At 48.5% G+C, this 17,437-nt stretch overlaps 1 protein-coding gene across 6 annotated transcripts in view; it reads left to right on the plus strand.

Annotated features, from left to right (window-relative positions):
- Positions 1-17,437, plus strand: part of KANK4 (KN motif and ankyrin repeat domains 4) — a 68,874-nt gene that overhangs the window by 28,098 nt on the left and 23,339 nt on the right. Inside the window, exons 2-5 of one of the 6 annotated variants that reach the window (XM_082416443.1) lie at positions 1,597-1,840; positions 7,336-7,423; positions 13,818-15,743; positions 17,047-17,158. In XM_082416443.1, coding sequence (XP_082272569.1) covers positions 7,408-7,423; positions 13,818-15,743; positions 17,047-17,158 — 2,054 coding nt within the window. In that variant the 5' untranslated portion in view covers positions 1,597-1,840; positions 7,336-7,407. Of the gene's footprint in view, positions 1-1,596; positions 1,841-5,908; positions 7,424-13,817; positions 15,744-17,046; positions 17,159-17,437 lie in introns of those variants that run through there. The other 5 variants (XM_082416441.1, XM_082416442.1, XM_082416444.1 and 2 more) reach the window with 5 other exon arrangements.

The following is a 17,437-nucleotide window of genomic DNA, read 5'->3' on the forward strand; positions in this document are numbered from 1 at the left end:
TAGAGACATAGGCAGTCAGCACAGTGCCTGAACCTGCATCTCATGTGGAGCTCAGAGAACTGAAAGTGCTACCCATCTTCAGAAAGAGAGCTGAAGAAGGAGGGTTAGAGGTGCGTGTGTGTGTGTGTGTGTGTGTGTGTGTGTGTGTGTGTGTGTGTGTGTGTGTGTGTATCTTCTGTCCTGGCATCTGAGCCAAGCTGATCTATGGCACTGCTAGGGGCTAGTATTTCCTTCCCTCATTCTGCTTGCTGTCTTTTTCAGTCTGATGAGAGGCCTGGCACCTGTTGGAAAGGAGAGGTGCTTTCTTGGTACCTAAGGGAGTATCTGGAGAGGTCACTTGTGTTTAGAGTCGTCGGTATCGTGGATAAGTTCAGTTTCACAAACTTGATGGAACATCTAGCCCGTGATCCTGGTCAGGGAGACAGACACAGAGGCAGCAGTTAGAATTTAGGCGACACCTGCGGCAGTTGAGGGCCGACAGGAGCAGTGTAAGTAGGAAGGCTGGCCACTGCACTTGAGCGGATGCTGAGCGGAGCTTGGGGGACAGGCGGGAGCTGGCCAGTGTTCCTGGAAGAATGTTGGGTGTTTCAAGAAAGGCTCAGCTCTGCAAGGAAGCCTCTCACCATTTTGTCTTGGATAAGGAAGAATTTATCCTGGGAGAGGAAATGAGAAGGCTTACCTCTGTCACACAGATAAACCAGAGAGGAAGAGTGGGTGGCTAGAAGGTCATGGGACCTGGTGAAATGGAGAGCTCTTTTTCACTCAGCTTCCTGGTGAAATGTCTTATGCTTCTAGCCGTTCTCTAGCCAATTCAGAGGGGATGGTCGATGATCATTTAAAATCTATCAGAAAGACAGTTTGCTCCTCAGTATATTTTTAAATATAACCTCAGAGTTCAAGGTACATTTCTGATTTTTTAAAAACATTCTGATGGTTTGGTCTGTGTACTAGTTAAATACTTTTAGCATTTGAGAAAAGTGAATGTTGGTGTTCCATAGTCTCGTCCATCACATCATCCCACGCCTTTCGGTAAATTTCTTAACCTCCGTCTTGAGCAAGATGCTCCAGAGTCTTCCAAGGAAAATAAGAAATTTGATCCAGTGTAGTGGGAAGAACACAGAATTCTACACCCCCGGAATCTTCATTTTAATCCAGATTCACTCCTGGGTGAGCCAAGGGAATTCGCTGAGTCTGTCTCATTTCCTCCACCTGTACAATGGGGACGCTCAGCCCTACCTGTCTGCCTTAAGCTGGTGTGAGGCCCTGGATGTGAAGTGCTTTCCAAGTGTCCTGGGCTGGATGCAGGCAGCACTTCAGGGTGACAGTCAGCTCTGGCATCAGTTTCAGTGTGGGTTAGACAGGAATCTGCCCTCGCCTCTGAGAGCACATCTCGACAGGCAGTGTCTGTAAAGGTCAGAGCTGCTTCGACATGTCTTGCTGATGGGGCTTCATTTCTGAGGACAGCCTCGTTTGGCTAGAGCCACAGAAGGTCAAGGGGATAAGGTCCTCTAATCCTTTTGCTGAGCCTGCATACAGGAGCCCAGATGCTGTCCTGGCTCCGTTTGGATTGCACCCACCCCCCTGTATCTCCTTCAGGTCTAGTAGTGGTGCTGGATTTGCAGAGCCTGGAGCCTCTGTGCCTGCACCTCACACCTGCCTCTGTTCCAAAGAGCTGCAGCTGCAGTGGGCTGGCTGAGACTCTTCACGGCGCCTGCCTGGGATACTCTGGGACCTTCCTCCTCCACAGCTGCCTTCTCCCCGGCTCCTGCACCCGCCCTTCGGAAGTCACTGGTCCGCTCTGCCGTTAGAAGCCCTGCCTGGAGCTGGATCCTTACAGTAGGTACTTCCTTGCTTTTCTCTTTCTGCCAGAATTGGGTGCGTTTTGGTGCTGGGGCATCAGATTCACATAGCGGCAGGAAGCAGGAGCTGCCAGTCTGGCCCCGGGAACTCACTGGTCATTGTTTCTTCTAGCTCTGCCCCGACAGACTTCCAGTCACTGATTGATCAGGGCAGCGAGTAGTCTGGGGATCGCTCACAGAAGCTTTGCTTGGCCGTGGGACCCAGGAGGCAGCCGGGGGAGGAAGTTTCTAAGGCAGAGCCTGGAAGAAAGAGATGCACCACTGGAGGGTTTCAGCTCCTTAGGATGCTGAGTTCTCTTTAGGAGCAAATTTATTAATGAGCCACTCAGCTGCAGGGAAGGAGGAGGAAAAGCATAATTAATTATGACCCCCCCCCCCCCCCAGATAAGCGCCTAGCTTTGAGGGAGTGTGCGGAGGAAGGCGTGCACCGTTTCAGCATCTTTAGATGTGTTCCTCTGAACTGGGAGCAGCTCTGGGAACTAACTTTCCGATTGAGTGATTTGAGCTTTCTTCCTCTTTCTGCAAGATCCAGTATCAGCTTATTGAGCACTGAATTCCGTCCTGACCCCAGTCCCCTCTTCCCATGAGCGAAAAGGAAGTCCGTATTTGCTTTTCCAGCAAGGTCACGGATCACCTGACCAAATCTTTAACAGCTGGGGAGCCAGTGCTGCTGTGCTGAACTCACGAGCGATCGGCTCAGGTCCAGCAGCAGAACCCCGCTTTCCGGGAGGAGGTGACTCCTCCAGCTCCAGGTTGTGGCAGGGGGGAGGATGCCAAGGGAAGGTAATGTGGTCCCAGCTTTCCTCCCGACAGTTTTCTCTTCTTCATGAAGCTCCAGATTCAGCTGCTGCAGTGCAGGCAAAAATGACAGACACTTGCAGAAGAATGTGGGAACGGAGTTAATGAGATTGTGTTAATGTGTCATTTATTGAGCATGAGTTATCTCTTTGTTTCCTGGGTTGGTGGGAAGTGAGCTGGCTGGAGAACTCGGTTGATGGAATCCTTTTCGGGAGTGCATCTCACTTCCCCAGTGCCTGGACTTCAGCCCTCTTAATGTTAAGCAGTGCTGTCATATGCCTCCTGCTGTTTAGCACAGGGGACGTTCCCACTTGGAGGCATGGGGCCCTGGAGTGGGGAAACGGGAAGCTCTCATCATCTGGGGAGATCAGTATGAGGTATAAGTAATTTTTTTCCTCTCTTTCAGAAAGAGCGTTTTGTCTTTGCAAGAGGTCTTGCAGGGATTGACAGATTGCTGTTTGGTGTGCTACCTTGCTAAATATTTGACTTTGTAAGGTTGAATTCTCCAAGAATTCTCATGGCAATAAGGCTGTGCTTTGAGCCAAGCTTTCTTTTTAAGGAAATCCAAGGTGCTATTTATTTTGGCATGCAGCCTATTCTGGGATGAAATATGGCATTTTTATTATTGCAGAATAAAGAGAGGTTTGAAGAGAACAAACGTACAGAACTAGGTTTCAGTTTCAGGGCTAAGTAGAGGAAGGTTTCTTTGTATTTGGATTTGAGGTTAAAAGTGAGATTGAAAATGGCATCATAAAAAGAATAACTGGGGAGAGGGAGAGGGTGTGGGTATATATTGCCGGAGTTGGTCTGGCCCAGGGAAATCCACGCTCCTGGGCATGGACCCTGCTGGAACCGTTTCTAACGTGGCCTGGTAGTTACATATGCGCTAACACTGCTGTCTTCCAGCAACTGCCTCTTTGGTGGATTTTGTGCTGGCAGCCTCAGTCCTCACCTCTTCACTGCCCATTGGCTTTGAGAAGCAGTGTGGAGTGATGGAGTCGCACAAACTGTCCTGCCCCTAATTAACTGGGTAACTTTAGATTGGCCACATAGCCTCTTTGTGTCTTTGTTCCTCATTTGGAACTTGAAGATGATCTGCCACATGTTAGGATATAGCTGGGCAGTGGGTGAGGGTGACATGTGGCCACAGAAATGAGTCCTGTAGGAGTTCTGACCTTCACAAGCTTAATAGGGGAGAAGAACTAGAGAAAGATCCAGCTATGTATACTCAAAACATCTAGAATATGATGAGCTCACGAGAGAGGTTGGGACCTAATTGGGCATTCTTGATCCTGGGATAGGCCATAAACAAATGAAAAGTTACATAACACCACCAGGTATTACAATTCTGAACACTGGGGATACAGCTTAACAGAACGAGTAATAAATTGCTTCTAAGTCAAAATTTTAAATGCTCCAGGAGGTTGCAAAATTCCATTTTAAAGGGAAATTGTGTCCAACAAAGCTATTTTTCATATTCTGTTGTATTGCAAACAAAGCAGCATGTGTCGATGTAGCATTTAGTCTTTGATTCCACTCCCCTAACCACATCAAACATCCACCCACTCGAAGAAAACCCCCTTAGCTGAATTCCGAGATGTCCACGCGAAGGACCACGGGCCAAGGTGGAGAAGGCTGGGGTGGGTGGAGCTGGAAGTGGCATAACGTGGGCATGATAGTCCCCCCTTTCCTGCAGAGCCCTTTACCGTGAAAGCTTGCTCGGCCCTCTTCAGAGAGTTGGGGTATCAACTGATTAATTTCTGTACCCTTGGAAAGATTCATTTTAGAAAACTTCAAGCCTAAGAGAACGATTAGAGGTCTCTATAGAGTTCTTTTTAATGAACTTTGACCCCAAGTGTGCTGCGGAATTATTTGAAGCTCTGTGATCTGATATATGAAGGGCTGAACGGTAACTCTAACCAAGGGCAGTGGGTGTGATTGAACTCCCCGAGGTGATGGTGAGTTCGTGCAGCCAGAGGTCCATCTGCACCCAGGTGGCCGCCTCCTGCTTAGGAGGAGCTTTGTTGCTTGGTGTCCAGCCTCGGAGAAGCAGATCGCACTTTGGTCAGGAGGACTTACCAAAGGAGCGGTTCTCCTGCCCGCCCAGAAGATGCATCACATATATTGCGGGAAAAAGCAGAGAAGCATCGGAGTCAGAAACGCTTCCCCTCAGTCACAGCATTGGCCTGGTTTACAGGGGTGGAAAAACATTTACAAATCACTTTGTTCCCAGCACAGGCTTGGAGCCAACGAGACTTGAGAGCAAATCCTGCTCTAATACTTGCTTGTTATATGATTTGGGGCAGGCCTGCAAACTCTGTCAGCCTCAGTCTCCCTGCCTGGAAAATGGGGACAATGATAATCCTCTTGGGGTTATGGTGAGGCTTGCGTGTGGTAATTCGAGTGTGTCAAGTGCTCCAAGCTCTGCCTGTTATTCAGTAATGTTTCGAGGTGGGAGGAGGAAGGGAGCAGGAGGAGAGGAGAGGCCGTGATGATGGAGGGGCCATGTGTGGGGTTGGCATCCTCACCCTTTTCTTCCCCAGTTTTCACCTTGTAGCTGCCGGGCCTCTCCTGCCTGCCAGCATCTGGGAGGCCCCACCCCCGGCTGCAGACTGCAGACCTGGGGCACTGAGATTGGCAGCAGTGTCCTCTGCCCAGGAACCTTCTCTTTCTTTTCTTTTTGTTCCAATTGAGTTATAATTGACATATAACATTGTATTAGTTTCAGGTGTCCAACGTAATGATTTGATATTTGTATATGTTGTGAAATGACCGCCACAATAAGTTTAGGTAACATCCACTATGTCACATAGTTACAGTTTTTTTTCTTGTGACAAGAACTTTTAAGATCTACTCTCTTAACAACTTTCAAAAATATAATACGGTATTGTTAACTACAGTCACCATGCTGTACCTTACATCCCTAGGACCTTTTATCTTAAAACTGGCAGCTTGTACCTTTTGATGCCCTTCACCCATTTTGCCCAGCCGTCACCCCCCAACCCCTGCCTCTGACAGCCACTAATCTGTTCTCTGTATCTATGAGTTCTCTTTTGTTTAAGAAAGATTTCACATACAGTGTTTGTCTTTGACTTCTTTCACTTAGCATAATGCCCTTAGGGTCCATGCGTGTTATCACAAATGGCAAGATTTCCTTCTTTTTTATGACTGAGTAATATTCCATTACGTATATATACTATGCGCCACATCTTCTTTATCCGTTCATCCGTCGATGGACACTTAGGTTGTTTCAGAGCCTCCTCTTTCTAACAAGGGCGACCCTCCCTCACCCCTGATTAGAAGCTTCCATGCCTCTCCACTGTCGGCCTCCTTAGTGGCTGCTTTTAGCCTCCAGGACCATCCACATTCATCCTTCTGCTCCCTAACTTCTTCTCTGCTCCAGCTCCAAATTCAAGTCCTTGTTGCCACAAAGGTGAGTGAGGTATTTAGCGTCTGTGATCTTTCTGCAAGGAGTGTCTCTGCCTATAGAAACCCTGCCTGCCCTTCCAGGCTCTGCCACTCCTGCATAGGCAAAGGCCGCTGCATGGAACGTGGTTATGGGGGAACCAAGACAGGAGCAGGGTGCTAGCTTCGGAGGCAGTAGCAGCACTCACAGAAAGAGGGTACACCAGACTTTCTGTCAGGCAGACTTCAGACTTCCTCTTATTTGGCAGGCCTGATATTTCCCAGGCCTCTTCCCCTGTTTGCTTGTTTGCTCCCCATTTTCCATCCCAGGTTGCTGGGGGCCACCCCTTGTCCTTCTCTCACCCCCACGTCCTCCCAACCTTTCCCTCATCCCTGGTATGCTTCTCTGATCTGGAGTTCGTGGTCGAGCACATTGGAATTCCTAAAACAACTCTGCTTCCACTGCTGAGGTGTCACAGATAATTTATGATTCTGATGTGTGTGGAGTTAAATCATAAAAACCAATTTCCTGGGTGATTTAATGTACTGGGGGGCAGGATCCAGGTTGTTTACCATTTGAAGAAATAGTCCTGGAAAAGGATTGAAACTTTGGGGAGAATTTATGATCAAACCTCAAGGTACCCTAATTCAGAGTCAGGAGGGTACTCTGCTTGCATAGTTACTGATGTCTTCGGGCTACCAGGCTTGAACTCCCCCTTGTTCTGCCCCTGCTTAGAAATCACCCCAAACTATTAGCTCCTAGTCAGTCCTTCCAATTAGCTCATCTTTTTCTTGAATCTGATTGGGATGTCACAGATCACTTATAGGTACTCTGGTTCCAGCTTTTCCAAAAAAAAATGGATTATAATTCTTTTACCATGATGGGAAGTGAGTAGATTTCAGCTCTTGATATTTTGGAAAGAGCACCATGCTGCTTTTTGGAGCCCTGGGTCCAGTTCCTTCACGAATGTGCTGAGAGGCCTTGCACAGAACAATTAACTTCTAAGCCTTAGTTTTCTCATCTGTCAAGTTGGACCAGAGGCTTCCTTTGGTGTCAACCACTGCTAACATTCCACGAAGACACACCCAAGATTATACTCTAGGAGTGTGTATAGGCTTTTAATTTCCCTCCTTGGAGAGCTATGAGCACATGGGCATCCTGGGAGAAAGGCAAGGAGGGGTGTTACTTTTTTTTTTTTCTTGGTGCTATGTTCCCTCCATACTTATTCTAATGGTAATGAGACTCTCCACTTTTCCATCCTCTTTCTTTCAGAACTCTCCAACAAATTTTACAGGCTTATCGGAAGAAGAGTGCCCAAGAGACTGGCGGTCAGCATTCTCTAAGATGGAGAAGACAGACGGTAGGCAGGCTCCCTTGTATTCCCTGGTCTACAGTGAGCACTTGGGTTGGAAAGCGATTATTACCATAAATCCTGGAAATAGCTCAGGGGAGGCGGTGCTGGGAAACCTAAACTGTGTATTTCAGACATGAACAAGAGAAGGTAGTAGGGAATGAAAATGAAGGCTTATGTTTATACTAGAGTTGTGTAATTTTTGTAGTGTTTCTCATCCCTTCCAAGCAGCAAGAAGGGAGCAGGATGATCTCACTCATTAACCTCATTTTGGAGATGAGGAACTTGAGGTCTAAAAAAGAGGCACAATTTGGTAAAAGAGCCTACATTCATACCTGTGTGATTTTCCAAGGCATTTCACTTCTTTGAGCTTCACTTCCCTCCTATATCAGTTAGCTTTGCTGTGTAACAAACCACTCAAAAATGTATTGACTTAAAGATATTTATTATTTCTTAAAAGATTCTGTGGGTTGGCTAAGCCATTATTCTGGGCTGGGCCAGCTTGACTGATCTCTGCTGGACTTGTTCACATGTCTGTGGTCTTCTGGGTGACTTGTCCTGATGGTTTAGAATGGCTACACTCACATGTCTGGTGGTTGACTCCATGTCACCTAGGGCATTGGTGATGATTTGGCCATGCGTCTTTTGTTGCCCAGCAGGCTAGTTAGCGTTTGTTCACATGATGACAGAAGGGTTCCAAGCACAGCAAGAACAGACAAACTCCACTGTGCAAGCAACTTTCAAATCTCTGCATATGTCACATTTGCTGTTGACCAAGTCACAAGGCCAAGCCTAGGGTCAGTGTGGGAGGGAAGTACACAAGGATGGGTTATAATTGTGGCTATTTTTGCAAACAGTCTGCCATACCTCGTCTATAAGCAGGTATTAATACCTACTTCACAGGGTTGGTAAAGGATTAAATGAGATAATGCATGTAAGGTTGTTAAGTAATAACTATCTAGCCCAACGAATGTCTCGATGAATGTTCCCCTTTCCCTCCCCAGGAAACTTGCCAAACATCATAGACTAGACCCCGATCCCCTGACTTCTAATGAAATGCTTTTTCCAGATCACCAAATGTCAGGAAACAGGAGAGCCTATATGGCCCTTCACTGGTACAGGACTCAAGGACTGGACAGCAGCTCCAGCCCTGCCTCATCCTTCTTTCCAAATGCAGTTACCATATATTTCAAAAGTCTGCCTCTCTCCCCAGAGAGCTGCCTTTTCAGCGCATCCCTGAAAGTGGTCCCACAGAACACCAGCTAATTCCCTTAATGCCCCGGGGGCCTGTCATTCCTGCTTGCCTCATTTGTCCCCGCTCAGCGTCCTTGGCATGGCTGCTTTCCACGTGATCACCCACAACTAGCTAAGAAAGGCACCCCTCCCTTCAAGCACACACATCTCACAAAATAAAGGCAGAGGAGGGAAAAGACAGCTTCCACTGTCTTGGCCTTTTGAAAAGATTCATTTAATTCACCTTCTTTTTGGTTGTAGTTTTAGCCACTTTCTCTCTAGTTTCTGTTTTTCCCATTTCCTTCAGAAACTGAGTATAGGCTTTTGGACTTTTTTCTCATTTTAAATGCCTCTGATGGGTTCCCTTACCTGCCCCCCACTTCACTTTTTCCCTCAGGGTAATGACTGTGGCCCCTTCCTCCTTCCCTTGTCTCCTTCTAATCCCTTTTCTCATGCCTACCTGTAGGTCTTAGGCTCGTGACTGTGTTTGCAGGTCCTTTCCAAGGGTCTAGTGATCTGGGGTGCTTTCAGACCGAGACTCTGTAGGGAATTCTAGGTAGCTCGGAGCCTCATATATCCTACTTTTTTCTTCTCCCCTGACTCGTTTTTCCCAGTTTCTCCAGAATTATTTTCTTGGACTCTCACTCCCTCTTGATGCTCTAGGCCTAACACAGAGTTAAATATTCAAGAAAGAACACATTCTCAGTGAATCTCCCCCTGCCCCATTCAGAACCAGCCCATCCTCATCTTTTGGCCCCTTTGTTGAGTACCTATGCCATGTTCTCTACTGCATCGGTGCTAATAATCACATCTCTGTGAGTTAGGTATTCTTTTTTTTTTTTTTTTAATTATTTATTTATTTTTGGCTGTGTTGGGTCTTCGTTTCTGTGCTAGGGCTTTCTCCAATTGCGGCAAGCGGGGGCCACTCTTCATCGCGTTGCGCGGGCCTCTCACTATCGCGGCCTCTCTTGTTGAGGAGCACAGGCTCCAGACGCGCAGGCTCAGTAGTTGTGGCTCACGGGCCCAGTTGCTCCGCGGCATGTGGGATCTTCCCAGACCAGGGCTCGAACCCATGTCCCCTGCATTGGCAGGCAGACTCTCAACCACTGCGCCACCAGGGAAGCCCTGAGTTAGGTATTCTTATCACCACGTTACAAATGCAGAGACCGAGGCATAGGGAATTTAAATAATTTGCCCAGAATCACAGAGGTAGGAGGTAACAGAGGCAGGATTCAACTCCAGCCAGTTATGTGTTGGTTTGTCAGATCTGAAGTTCATTTTGAGCAGAGACAGTCCTCCTAATTAATTCTCACCCTGGCCCAATGCCTGGAATTCTGAGCTCCTGCATACCTATCACCAGGTAGAATTAAAAGGAGCAGAACTTAATGTGAGCCTAGATCTCCCAGCATATCAGATCAAGCTCCCTCATTCAAGGTCCAGCATTCCTCTTGCACTGCGAGAAAGAGAAGGAATGCAGAACGGTGGGTGGCAGGCACAGCAGCACAATGTGTGTGTGTGTGTGTGTGTGTGTGTGTGTGTGTGTGTGTGTGTGTGTGAGGGGGGGGGGGGAGAGAGAGAGAGAGAGAGAGAGAGAGAGAGAGAGAGAGAGAGGGAGGAGAGAGACCCCATAGTGTAACTTAGGAAAGCACCTATTAAACCCGTCATCCTGGATAACTGCTCAGTCTCACAGACTTCTTTGATTCACCTCAGTCTCCCTTGTGGAATATTTTCCCTTGGAACCTGCTGTTCCTCATTGGATGCTATTATTGTATTTGTGCTCTGGACCTGCTCTCAGAGGCTGATGGGCAAATCAGTTCATTTCTACCGAATTGAGGCAGTAAGCAGATAAATAATGCAGTCTCTCCTTTGGAGTGCTCTTTGCCTTCTGGGTCATAAATCTGCTTCCTATTTAACTTTAGACAAATGCCTCCTCTCTGATTTGGCTTGTTCCTATAATCCAGGAGGCTGCTGAACTGGCCAGTAGGCCTAAGAGTATAGCCAAGTGCAGCTGGGAAGCTAACAGAGAACAATTGCTGTCATTGAGACTATCAGTGTGCCTCTTTGGGAGAAAGCAGGTTTGTAAAAAATCATGTGGGTAAATGGGAACTTATTGGACTTTTCTGGGTGCTGGAGGAGTGTTTACTCCTTATCTGCCTGGAGTCCAGGTATCTGCACAGAAGCTCTGGAACCCAACTTGGACCAACCCTGTGGATCAGCACCAGTGCCTTGCTGTGTTCCCTGCTGAGGCTGTGACTTACTCACCCACAGGCCCTGCAGCTTTACTTAGCACTGAGGCTGGTAGGGTCGATTGTGTCAATGTTCAAGGGTTCAGCCTTTATGTGTCTACTTGGCTTCTTTAGTTCTTTGGAGATAACTGTACTTCCCTAAGCACAGTTCTTGTGCCTCAAGCATGTAGCTCTGGCCAGAAGGATACATCAGACAGGCAAGTGGGAAGAGCTCAGCCCAAATATGTCATCACTCTTAGGGAAAAAGCAGCCCTATATGTGCCCCAGGTAATGCCATCACTTGCACCTCTTTTTGAACCTGCCGCTTCCTTCCATTCCCTTAGCTTCTTTCACCTTGACCATGTCAGCAATCTCCCAACTGGTCTTTGGGCCTCTGGTTTGTTCTTCTTCTAATCCTCTGCAAGAATGCTCACTGTGAAATCACATTTGACCAAGTCACTCCCTTGTGTAAAACCCTTTGATGACTCCCACTGCCTAGAGAGTAAAGTCAAAGCTTCTTGGCATGCATACAAGTGGCTCTCTGATCTGGCTCTTGCTGACCTTTCCAATTTTGTCTTTTTCTACTCCTCACCCTTCTCTTCCACACTTTAAGTTCCAACCATATCAACTGTGTTTCTAGAACCCTGAATTACTATGGATTTTCACACCTTAATGCATTTGCCCATTCTCTGACATATATCTGATCTGTCCTGGCTATCTATTGCTGCATAACAAATCACCCCAGAACTTAGTGGCTTAAAACAATCATGCATTATTAACACAAGTTCAGCTGAGTGGTTCTCATTTGGAGTCCCTTCTGTCACTGAAATCAGATGATGGCTGAGGCTGGAGTCATCTGAAGTTCTTTTACTTATGCCTGGCACCTGGGCTAGGATGTCTGGAACAGCTCAGGCTGGCGAGACATCTCTCACCATCTCTTCACATGACCTCTCTCTGGAGCTACTTGGGCTTCCTCACAGTATGGTGGTCTCGGGGAAGTTGGACTCCTTACATGGCATCTGGCTTACCCCTGAGTGTGTATTCTAAGAGACCCAGGTGGAACTTAGAGGCTTCTTATGACCTAGTCTTGGCATTCTCTCAGTGTCATTTCTGCCATTTTCTTTTGGTCAAAGCAGTCACAGGCCAGCTGAGATTCAAAAGCATAGAGAAATGGACCCCACCTCTCAATATAAGATTCCCTTGCCTGTCTAGAGAAGGTAGGAATTGATAATGGCCCTCTTGGAGATAAATAACTACAATGTCTTTCACCCTCTTGTGTTCTCCTGGCAAACTGCTATTTATTCATTTAACATCCAGTTATATGTCACTCTTACGAAGTCATCCCTCTCCAACCAAGGCAGAATTAGTCTCTAAGTCCAAGAAAGTTTTTCTGGAAAAACTAGGAAAATAAGTCAAGAAGGAACGCTGGTCCTTGAGCATGTATCTGTTACCATCCTTGTCACACTGCATCGTACTTGTTGGTGTTTCTCCTACTTGACCATACTTTTTTTTTGAGGGCAGAGCTATACCTGCTTCATCTCTGTGTCCTTAAGATCTATCTTAGCAACCAACAGAGGTGCTCAATAAATAGTGGTTGAGGTAAGTGAATTCAATTACCGCTATTTTGTCATTTTGCCCCCAGGGCCTATTACTCTTGGAGTCAAGCAATCAGTCAGACACAAAGAATTTGAGGATCCCCTCCTATGTACCCAGCAAGTCAGCTTCCATTAGGGGGCTTCAGCTCTCTGTAATTTGGACTTCCACAAAGATAATAACTACAATATTGAGTGTGTATTGAATGTTCATCATGTGCTAGGCATTGTTCTAAGCACTTCATATGTATTAATCAGTCCTCACAATCTCATCTTACCTGTTATTATTGCTATCTTACGGATGATGAGACACAGGGAGGCTAAGTAATATCCCCAAGGTCACAGAGCTGAAATATAGACCGGGCTCCAGGGTCCATATTCTTGGCCTCTGTGCTCTCCACTAATGTCCTCTCCTGAACTCAGCATTTTCAGAGCATGTTTAGCAGAATGTCACAGAGATGATAAAGGGTGTCACATTAGGAACATCAAAACAACAAAGATTATTTAACCTGACGAAGACGCTAATTGGAGACAAATCCCTATGGATTCAAATAATCAAAGGACTGACTGGTTCTCAGACTCCTCTGCTGGAGTCAAGATCAGTGGTGCCTCGGTGTGATGGAGAACTTTCTCATCGTGATATTCTCCTGATACTTTGGGCTGCTCTGAAAAATCATGAGTCCCACACCTCTTGGAGGATGCTTGCCAATGTCCCTTTTGACATTGATTGTCCCATTTTCCTCCACCACCTTTTTTTCCAGTTTGTGAAAAAGGTGGTATTTCCTTACCTGGCATGAGTTTTTGAAAGTGAAACTTGTTTGTTAAGCACTACACAGTTTTCCAGTGGAAAAGAGCATAGGCTGTGCATGATTATGGGTGCCCGTTCTGAGCTTCATGTACCTAGAGGCTCAGCCATCAGAGGAAGCTTAAATAATGCAGGAGGCATGGCTTCTTGATATCTCTGGCTTTAGCAAGATTTGCTAGGACCTATTTGAATAATGCAAGGTCCTTTTTTAATATTGAGACAATCGTGTATCTCATCCTTTGAAAACGTCCATATTCATAATTACCAATTAGTACCCTGATTTGGCAAATTCCTGGCCACAGCGGTAACTGAAATGCCATACTGCAAATTGGAAACTATTCCCTCTACCTATTTCCTTGGAGACATTGGCTAAGTCCACATTGATTTAATAACAGGATTTCTCAGCCCAGCCAAAAGACGGTGAGCATCTCAGCATAATTCAGAGGCTGGAACATTTAGGAGAACGCTTATGGGAGAGATATTAGGTCTCACCGCCTGTCTTTCTCATTAACGTTGCGCTTCTTTTTCACATGTCTTATGTCTCCCAGCCAAAGACCAGTCCTCTCAGGGGGATGAAGAGAAAGACCCTCCAAAGAGCCATCCCTACTCCGTGGAGACCCCATATGGCTTCCATTTAGACCTGGACTTCCTCAAGTACGTGGATGACATCGAGAAGGGAAACACCATCAAAAGGATTCCTATCCACAGAAGGGCCAAGCAGGCCAAGTTTAGCACTTTGCCCCGAAACTTCAGCCTTCCCGACAGCGGGGCTCGCCCCCATGCTGCTCTTTCCCACCCGAACTGGCCCCCAGTGGTACCTAGTAAGGTGTCGCTCGGGACAGAGGCGCGAGCCCAGCCGCTGCCGCTCGGTGATCCCCCCCAAGCCGCCGGCGGGAGCGAGGCGAGCTACCACCGGAAGGCCCTACTGACGGAGACCGCCAGACAGCTGGAGGCTGCTGGTCCCAGGGAGGCTGAGGTCGCCTCCGGGAGTGGACGGCCCCAGCTTTTAAGAGCATCCAGCATGCCAGCCACGCTGCTGCAAAACAGGGCCTCAGAGGACCCGAGCCTAAACTCAGGGCCCCCTACCCCGCCCGGCCTCCCCCCACTTCAGGGCGAAGGCGATGTCTGTGATGGCGCCTTTGGTCCTGCGGAAGGATTTGCAGGTTTTTCCAACTCCACCCAGCGAGCAGCAGCCCATCCAGAAGTCAGAGAGTCTGGAGACCTGGTGCCAGGAATAGCGGAGCTGATCCGGAAGGGGCCTGAGCCTCCAGAGGGTGAAGAAGCAGCTCCAGATCACCTCCCTTTCTCAAGTCCTCCTTTCTCATCCCTTGTAGTTCTAGAGGATGCAGAAGACCAACAGGAAAGCAGACAAGCTGAGGTGGCGGTCACGACCCCCGGCTCCCCAACACCAAGCCCCCCACCTCTGCCATCACCCGTCCCTGGGAATGAGCTCCCCCTAGAAGAAATCGAGCTCAACATCAGCGAGATCCCACCGCCGCCACCTGTAGAAGTAGACGTGAGAAGCATCGGCATCCGGGTCACGGAGGAAAGCCTGGGCCTTACCTCCGTGGATCCCGGCAGCATCTCCAGCCTGAAGCAGCAGCTCTCGGGCCTTGAGGGCGAGTTGTCTGGAAGAACTGAGGAACTAGCCCAAGTCAGAGCTGCCCTCCAGCGGCAGGAGGAGGAAATCAAGGCTAGGGGGCAGAGGATTCGAGAGCTAGAGTGCACTGTAGCCCAACTGACAGAAAAGCTTAGCCACGAGAACACCAAAGAGGCTCAGGGCCAGACTGACGCCATGGTCAACACTGACCCTCTACACGGACTCTTGACCACGGAGTCGTGTGACAAGAGCATTGGGGTCAACCTTATGGGCAGCACAAGATCTGAAAGCTGGGGGGCCTGGGGAAAGGGGAATGGCGTCCTGTGGAGGCAGGAAAGTCACAAATGGGGGGATCGGAGCCCAGCAGAATGTGCGTCACCATCCCAGCTGTCACTGCCACAGGGATCCAAGATGGTCCTCACCCCCTCTTTACATAGCTGCCTCTCCACTGAGCTCAGGATCGAAGAAGGACGCTCTGAGCAGGAGGGAGGCCATCAGGTGGGAGCCGAGGGTCCAGTCAGGGGAGCAAGAGGCTCTCCAAGGAGCAGCGAGAGAAAGGCTCCCCCAGCAGGGAGGAAGGAGGCCGGTTCAGAGCTCCCGGGGAAGGAGCGCCCAGGAAGGCCACCGAGCTCGCCCACCGCCGATGCCACTATTGGGCAGTACGTTAAGAAGATCCAGGAGCTCCTGCAGGAGCAGTGGAGCTGCCTGGAGCATGGGTACCCGGAGCTGGCCCGTGCCATCAAGCAGCCCGCCTCCAAGCTCAGCAGCATCCAGAGCCAGCTACAGAGCTCCCTCAACCTGCTGCTGTCCGCCTACTCGGCCCACGCTCCACCCCAGAAGGAGCCCCCGGGCCCCTCTTCCTCCCCACCGACGGGTAAATACTGGTGCCTGAGATGGGGAACCATTGCTCCTTGACGAGTCAAAGGGGAAAAGGGTTTTAATTGCATGCATATGTTTTTTTTTAAAAGGTTTAAGCACATCCAGGAACCCAGTGGAATAAAAACTGATCTCTGTGACAGTGGAGGCTTGGAACCTCTGCTCTTGTCCTTGCTCTAACGTTGGGACTGACTGCAGGGCCACCACATACAGTCGTTCATGTAGCACAGGGCACAGAGATGCCAGAGGGTAAATGGGAGCTGAAACCCAGCCCACACTTGCCAAGCCTGCAGCACTGTGTCTGCCCAGAGAGGTGCCTCTTTCTCATTTGCATTGTGCAAAGGCAGTGTCTAGGGTGAAGAAAGGCCCTGGCTGTGAGTGCTTTAAACCTCTGCCTTCCTTAATTGTTTCTTGGGCTCTTGCATTCCTGTGGTCCTGCCCAGTTCTTGCACATTAGAGGTTTTTTGTAGCCTTGTTTTGGAGGATTATTATATTGAGAGCTGAAATATTTTACTGAATTATTTTCTCTCTCTCTCTCTCTCTCTCTGTGTGTGTCTGTGAGAGAGAGAGAGAGAGAGAGAGAAACTGAGTGATACTCACATGTGGAAGTCGACCCTTTGGCTGAGCGGCTCTTCCTCCTATAACAGATCACACACTCTGGAGTTAAGTGGAACCATATTTTGCTTTGCTCAACGGGCAGCAGCGTGTGAGTCTGCTTCCTGCCGCAGATCACAAATTGGCTGTTTTCTCATTATTTTGGTGCTAGTGCTAGTCTTACTGATTGTGAACTGCCTCCTGTAACTTTGAGCCCAGCAAAAGAAGACTCGTGCTCTTGCTCATGTGTTTTCCGTGCCTACCCCACATCACAAGTGTCATCCGGCTTGTGAGTCAGGAAGGACCGCTGGGGTGCCCTCGAGCAGAAGTGGGTGCTGGACCAGGGGTCGGGAGGCCTAAGTTCTACTCCTGCTCTGCCGTTCACTGAGCAAATCTGAGCCTCAGGTTTCCCCAGACTAAGATAGGGACAACAGTGGCACTCACACCACATGGTTCAAGAATGCTCCGATAACTCTACTCTGTAATCCACACGTAGAGGGTTTGTGAACCGGAACAATTTTTCTGGCATTGACCAGAAGGCTGGGGCACCTCAGAGACCCTCAATATATTTGATTGAAATTATCTAGTTCCCTTTCTGCCTCTTCACACACCTTCAGCCTGTGTGCCCTCAAAGCAAGAGTCCCAGTTCTGCTGCATTCTGGGGCATCCCCAAGGTCATGCTAACCTGTGATGTTGTGTCTGCCTAGAGATCTCCCCGTCGACCAGCCTTAAATCCATAATGAAAAAGAAAGACTATGGCTTCCGTGCAGGAGGTAATGGGACCAAAAAGAACCTTCAGTTTGTTGGGGTTAACGGTGGGTAAGCATCGCTCGTGAAGCCCAGACTGCCCTCCACACTACCTCTCCTGCTGTTGTCCTGAGCACTCCCTTTTCCTAGGGGAAGCATCTGGCTTTCATTCTTCTTCAAGGGAATTAATCTCAACGGCCCTTTAAAACTCCCTCTCGGGTTTGCATGTGTTTGGCTTCTTGCCAGCTGTGGTAGTCTGTTGGATCCTGTGCTTTTAATATGTCTTGGCTTTGGTGTTCCCTGGGGCCAGGATTCTGGTGCCTTCTGCTAGTCTGGGGACACATGAGCCCT

Source organism: Balaenoptera physalus (genome assembly GCF_965194825.1).
Source record: "Balaenoptera physalus genome assembly, chromosome: 1".
In the NCBI taxonomy this organism is placed as follows: Eukaryota; Metazoa; Chordata; class Mammalia; order Artiodactyla; family Balaenopteridae; genus Balaenoptera; species Balaenoptera physalus.